The following is a 7358-nucleotide window of genomic DNA, read 5'->3' on the forward strand; positions in this document are numbered from 1 at the left end:
GAAGAAGAAAAAACCGCTTTATCATCACGACAATGCGCCTGTTCATTCATGCTTAGTTGCACAAGCAAAATTACATGAAATCGGCTTCGAATTGGTTCCTCACCCACCGTATTTACCAGACCTGGCCCCCAGTGACTATTACTTGTTCCCTAACCTGAAGAGATGGCTCACCGGTAAGCGTTTTGACTCAAATGAGGAGCTCATAGCTGAAACTGAGGCGTATTTTGGAGACCTTCCGATCGAGTACTTTTCGGACGGTATCAAAAAGTTAGAAAATCGTTGGACTCGCTGTATCGACCTAAAAGGAGAGTATGTTGAAAAATAAAACCGACTTTGGCCAAAAAAACGTCTCCGTGTTTCATTTTTCAGGGACTTTTCAGACTGCCTAGTATATATTTGAACTTTTCAAGCATTGTTTCTATAATTCGAAATTGTTAAGACCACTATTTAATTAAAACCTTTTATTTCCCATGTCACTCACGAAAAGTTGAACATTTTGCATTTTGTAAAGTATTTCAAAGCATCATTCTCCATGTTAAGAGCAGTGGAAAAAACATCACGGGAGAGGGATTTAAAGTTCCGATAAAAACGAATCACGTGTAATGTATTGAATTCCTGAAAATAAAACGAAGAATCCAACGACCAAATTTGGACAAACACCAGAAAATGCTCCTAATGCAATTCAAAAAAGATCCCTTATTTATTTATTTTTTCAATCTTTAGACAAAGATAAAAATAAGAAAACAACCAACCAAATCCTCTATCTTCTCGTTTTTTACTTCTTTCGTCCTTTTTACATTCTCATCAGAGAAGGTATTGATTTGTTTAAAATTTGACACCCCCACCCCCGTTTTTGTCAAATGTTCACGTTTTGAGACCCCCTGAATCCGAAAAACACGTTTTTACGAATTTGTCTGCTGTGTGTATGTATGCATGTATGTATGGATGCATTTATGTATGTATGGATGCATGTATGTATGTATGCATATATATATATATGTATGTATGTACTATTGTTTGACTGTTTCCACAATAACTTTTGAAAAAAATAATCAATTAGATTGGCCTTTGGTATACTCTTTTAGTGTCCCAAAGCGAAGGCCAAGTTCGTTAGCCAGCCACTTTGGATAAAAATTCAAAAAGTGGGCACACTTTGAATATTTCTGAGACCACTTTTTTCAAAATTAAAAAATTCTCTGTACGATTATTTATGGTATTCAAAAAGTATAACAATTTATCCTAATTAATTTTTTCATAAAACCAAAAATTACCAGAATTATAGCATTTATAAAATTTAAAAAAACACACGAAAATTCACATTTAAATCAAATTACGCACGATGCGAAAAAAAGTCAAAAAAAGAAAAAATTTGATTTCTGAATGCCCTACAAGATTGTCATAACAACTTGTTGAGTTTTCTTAAAAAATCGAAAATTCAAATCTTGACATCAGAAAAAAAAATGGAAACTGAAAAAATTACATTTTTTCATTCAAAAATTTCACATTATTCCAAATATTCTCAAATATATAAAGGTGTTTTGAAAAAAATAAATATATATTTATATAAAGGTTTTGGTTTCATACCTAAAGGAAAGCCGGGAATGTCGAGGTGAGACCATATGAACTCCCATCTAACACAGCGCTGCTGAGCTCCCCTCCCCCCTCATTAATCGAGATTTCGATGGACTGTTGTTGTAACTAGACTCTCGACCCTAGACGCTTGAAGATACTTTTTTTGTAAATTATTAAGAGATAATGCAATAGGGTACCACAACTACGATATAGAACACGATGCGGTAGAAAATTCAATAACAAAGCCTGGGTCACTGAGGTTAGGGATATAATTTAGAAGTTAAAAAACAGTCAGGCTGCTGTGTAGATGGCATATGTAACTTTTACATCGTGAGAATAAAATTGGAAAGGAACAAATTCAGTTTCTGGAAAATCGACAGAAGTTGAAATAAAATGTTTAATAACAAAAGTTTTTTTTGAAGAATGTACATTTTTGTAAACGATAAAATGACACTACGTGTGTTTTAATGCAAATGCATGTTATGAATTGTAATAATATACATTTATGAAAATGATACACAATTTCAGGGATAAACTCGAGTGCGAAGCACGAGATACGTAATAAGAATGTGTTCGTTAAGGCCGAAGGAGCTTTAACAAAAGAGAATTCACAATCACCAAATTACCGTTGCTGATGCGTTGTCCTTTAGTTTTAACAAGTCTGTGAGCAAGTGTAGGGAACATACAAAGACCGAGCGCGAGATCAATAGATCATAGAGCGCGAAGTGCTTAAACTTACGAGCGAAGCGGGCGCGCGCGCAGCTGGCCATGAGAATCTGCCCGTGAAGCAAGCAGATTTTTATTTTTATTATTATCAAATCACAATAAAATAACATTCATAAACAATATTCACCAACGTTTCGGTACTCGTTCAACACTCTTATCAAGGCAAAAAAAATTCTTGCAAATAGAAACAGCAATGAAAGAACAAGGCTCTTAGCTATCAAGGAGAGCGCATCGTTTTTTGAATTGCAATAAGAGAATTTCCTGGTGGTTGTCCAAATTCGGACTTTGGATTCTTTGTTTTATTTTCAGGAATTCTATACATTAACTTGATTATTGGACGTCAAATAGGATTTTGAATTTGATTTTAATCTATTTTAAATTTATTAAATTTTGTATCACGTATATTGTGAAGGGCCCCTAAACAAATAAAATTATTCACCTGTAGCTTTTTATGAGAAAGGTGAACGAAATTCTAGTGTTTTTAAATTTCTTAATCAATTTCGCTCTTTATGAACTACTCTCTTCTCCAGCAACATCCAAAAATATTTTGTCTTTTGTTAGGGGTCGTTTAAAAAATATGTAATGCATTTAGAGGGGGGGAGGTCACTTTGAACGTTACGCTAATGATAAAGTTATACACAGTAACTACAGAAAAATATTTACGTACAAGAGAGCGAGGGGGGTGGGTAATTGTCAGAAAAATTGTAATGTATTTTTGAAACGGACCTTTGCAAATTCAGAGAAACAATAATAGGCGAGCACCGTATATTTCTGAAATAATAATCCAGATATCCTATACTATCAATATAGGAATTTTTAAATAGTTTCTTTAGTAAAATGTTCATCTGAGAGAAAAAAAATGTTTAATGTTGGATTATTATTTTAAAACTCTGATTCCTGATGATTCAACAAGCTCTTTGGAATTTCAAACATCTATTTCTAAAGAAAGATTATTTATCCTTACGTAATTCTGCTGAAGTCCCTTCTTGAGTTAAAGATCGAACGATTTCATTATCTACAGTGCAAACAATTGCTAGAGGTAAAAGATACTGCAAGACTCCAATAGAAGCGACAATTCTCTCTCCATCAGATTGCTCCTTATTACTAGAAGGATGGCTTGATTTGAACTGGCTATGCAGTTTTCCTATTATGCGAGGTAGAAGATGAGATAATAAGCGTTCTAAAGAAAGAGCCCACTGACCCAATATGGGTATAAGAACAGAAGAAGCCGCGTCGACGACTTCCAAGGCCACGTCATTCAGTGCTGTTACCGCTAATTCCTCGCACTAAAATACAAATTAAGTCAAGTTCAGCATCACTGGATTACAATGCTAATTTAAAATAAAATGCAATAAATTGTTAAACAGTACCTGAAAGTACTTGTCAGGATCATCCATAAGAGCAACAAGTAAAGCAAGACTTTTGACTACGGTAGTTCTAACTAAAGGTTCCTTATCATCTAGCAACATTTGCTGAAGCATCGAGAGCATTAGAGAATTTCTGATTCCACTAAAAGTGAATGGAGCAAGTACGGAACAGCACTCGGCCGCCAACAACCTTCTTTCAGTGTATTTATGCTGACTTTGCTCCCAACAGAGATTCAAAATTTCCTCGTTTTCAGTCAAACCATTATTTAGCCTTGCCATTGCCACTAAACCTGTTGAGAAAATTATTATTATTTCGCACATACATAAGAACCCCACTGTGTTATGCCTGCAGAGCAGGGGTCACAAAAGGTGCGTCCTGTATCTACTGGCGATCCCGGGCCAATAGGTCGGATCTACTCAGCTTTGACACAGAACTGTAAAAAAGGATCCCCAATTTTTACCTGAGTCGAAGTACCTCAAGGAGTTGATTACTTCCACATCAGAAAAAACGGGGGCACTCGAGGTTCAGGTTAATAAACCAAAACCGGCTAAAGACAACGTCTTCCTATTGTAAGGAACTCAAACTTTAGCTCACTGATCAGCGGGGCGATTTGATGCTTAAATGGAGGCTACTGTATTATGTTGCGTTGGTACGTTTCATCTTTAAATCAAGTCCTCTATCTAAACCATCTGTTAAATATTGAAATAAATAAAAAATTCAATTTTCAATTCTATAAAATCATAGACAATTAAAAACATTATTACCATCTGCTGGAAATTCAGTTGTTAAAAGTAGAAATAGATTTTCAATTTAATTTTCATCTTTTGGAAATTTAAGAATATTTCAAATTAATTTTCAAGCTCTTTAAAATCCATCTGTGTGGAAGTTTCAATTTTCAGTTGCCAATAACTTTTAACAGTTGCACCTTCAACTGTTGAAACTTGAATTTCAAATAGTTGAAAATTTAACTGATAAAAATTGAAACAAATTAAAAATTTAGTTTTCTTTAGTTTACCACAGTTCATTATTAAACTATTGAAAATTGTATATTAAATTTTCAACAACTGTATTTCATCATTAACTGTGGAAAACTGAAGAAAATTAAATTTTTTATTTATTTCAATTTTTAGCAGTTGAATTTTCAACTGTTTGAAAATCAATTTTTAACAGTTGAAGGTGCAAGCGTTAAAAGTGATTAAAAATTAAACATTGAAACTTCCACAACATGATTTTAAATGTTCAGAAAATCAATTTTAAATATTTTTCAATTTTTAACAGTGGACAATTAAATTGAAAATTTATTTCTATTTTTAACAACTGAATTTCCAGCAAATGGCAACTATATTTTAAATTGTCTATTGTTTTATAGAATTGAAAATTGAATTTTTTTCAATATTTAACAGCTGAGAAGTAAAACTTGAAATTTCAATTTATTTCCATTTTCTACCACTGAAAATTGAAAATTAAATTTACAGCAGTTGAATCTTTATTTTGAAAATCATTCATTTGAAATTTTCTTAAACTTTTCAAAACCTTGAAATAGCTTCAAAATTGTACTTCGAAATTTTCACAATTTTCTAAATTTTCAATAACTACTGCATGCATTTTGAAACAATTCAAATGTTTCCTAAAACTCTGAAAAAAAATCTGCAAAATTAAAACAGTTGTCTACAAATCTTACAAATTCTTTTTTGATCTTGACCTTGAAAAGAAATGTGGATTTTTTAAAACATTTTTCAGTGTAATAGGTGCTGAGACATCTACGCAGTGGCATACGCTATTAAATTATCCAAAAGTTGTATACAGAATTATATGCAAAATTGTAATTTCGACTGGTTTAAATGGAGAACTTGATTTTAAGTTTAAACGCACCAACGCAACATATACAGTAATCTCCGGTTGAGCAACACCAGTGTTGTCAGAACGCGAATAACTCAAGCATGCGCAGTAGTGATGCCTGTGTATTGTTAGGTTATGTAACCCAAGGGTTACATAACCGTTTTAGACGGTGGCCAGACATCGTCTTTAGCTTCAAACCCTTCCAACTAAGATTTTCTTTCAAAGGGTCCTACATTTTCTCTCAGTTTCTCGTTAAAAGAAAACTGGTAGATTCTGAAAATGACCAGTCGATCCTGGGTCAGTCTATACCTGTGGATTGTGGAGACTTCTGCTGTAAAGCAAAAAGAAAGTTACCGATTATGACCCTAAAAGCACCAAGACAATGTTCGCACATGCGCACATCGCAAGCTATTAGATGGTTTTTTAGAGATCGGGTTAAAGAAATTTCTGCCATCCAAAAAGTCAACTCTTCCAAAAGTATCAGCACTATCGGTTGGGATAACTCTCCCGATGAAAAGGCATTGAAACAGCATTGGTGAACGGCACTGGGCCGCTAGTGCCGTTTCAGTGGCTGTTTGTGCTAATTTCGGCAGCTAAACGGCACTCCGAGAGATGCAACGGTTATATAATGGTCCTATTGTATTCGTAACGTAGCGGACAGGCAGAGTTATTTATAGTAGTTGGCCGTCACCAACCCGACTCCCTTTTCAAAATTTTCTTTAAATTATTCACATTTTTATTTTTATTTATGAATGTTCTCATTATACCTATTTTATAATTATAACTCATATATTTATATACTATTTTGTTAGTTGAATTTAAAAATGTTGTCTGTTTTAGCGTATCTCATTCCATTTACAAGATACGCTATATTCATTCCAATTTTAAACATCTAAAAAAATTTATATACCTGAAATAATCGAAACCCGTAGATTCTGAGTTTCTAATCTTCTCAGAGATAATTTAAAAATGTTACGAATTTTAATTTTTGGTTTTGAATGCCTTTCAGCTGGTCTACTTGGTAACCTAGTTGCAGGTATAAAGGAAACTTCCGCAGGCATTTAAAACTGGAATCTGAGTAGCTTTAAACGAGCAGCACTGGAACGGCACTAGGCAATGCCGTTTCAGTGCCGTTCTATCGGCAGGAAAATGGTTAACTAGTGATATGCTGTTGGTAATACCGATTTATGAACATGTGCAAAAATTGCTTCTACGTCCGCTCTTCTCGCTCTACAGACATAGATGTGACATTTCCATATTCAATCTACTATTTTCCAAATCAGTTTGAATTTTTATTTTAGAAACGGTAGTGAATGAGGCAGAATAGATACACAATATTTGTCAAATCACCTCCTAAAATGACTCGTCTCTCATCTTCTTGTGGCTTCTTTTTCAAATTGAACAAAAGTTGCAAGAGTTTATCCTTTCCGACAGAGCTGCTCTGCAACCTGACAGCACTCAATATCAAAGGTATCAGTTCTTCGCGTTTATTTAAAATAACATTAGGAGCTATTCTTGGCAACATACGCGTTAAAATTTCTACTAAAGTATCTTTCGTTATTCCGTCTTTTAATGGTTCTTCCATTATGCTAACAGAATCTGACAAAGGAATTAGGCAGTGTTTCATCACTTCTTTTCTAAAGTTAGCAGGTAAATGTCTGGAACTTTAATCATTCATTTAGGTATAAGAAAGTAAACATCATCGTGATCAGAAGCGGCGGAGCCTTTTTTTCTAGAGGGGGCAGGGACATAGACTTACCAGGTGTATACATATGAAACCGGTATTGCCATTTAGCGGCCAGTAGGCACACTTGTAGGCACTGTCGGAACTTACCATTTGTGCTAATTGGCGT

General features: G+C 34.0%; 1 protein-coding gene across 2 annotated transcripts in view; it reads right to left on the reverse strand.

Moving 5' to 3' along the window:
* LOC117177028 (RAB11-binding protein RELCH homolog) overlaps positions 1-7358 on the reverse strand; it is a 19168-nt gene that overhangs the window by 3630 nt on the left and 8180 nt on the right. For both annotated transcript variants that reach the window (XM_033367483.1, XM_033367485.1), the window contains exons 7-9: positions 6856-7169; positions 3669-3955; positions 3263-3584 (exon numbers count right to left, since the gene is read on the reverse strand). In XM_033367483.1, coding sequence (XP_033223374.1) covers positions 3263-3584; positions 3669-3955; positions 6856-7169 — 923 coding nt within the window. The remainder of the gene's footprint in view (positions 1-3262; positions 3585-3668; positions 3956-6855; positions 7170-7358) is intronic.

The sequence above is a fragment of the Belonocnema kinseyi genome, chromosome 7, assembly GCF_010883055.1.
Source record: "Belonocnema kinseyi isolate 2016_QV_RU_SX_M_011 chromosome 7, B_treatae_v1, whole genome shotgun sequence".
NCBI lineage: Eukaryota > Metazoa > Arthropoda > Insecta > Hymenoptera > Cynipidae > Belonocnema > Belonocnema kinseyi.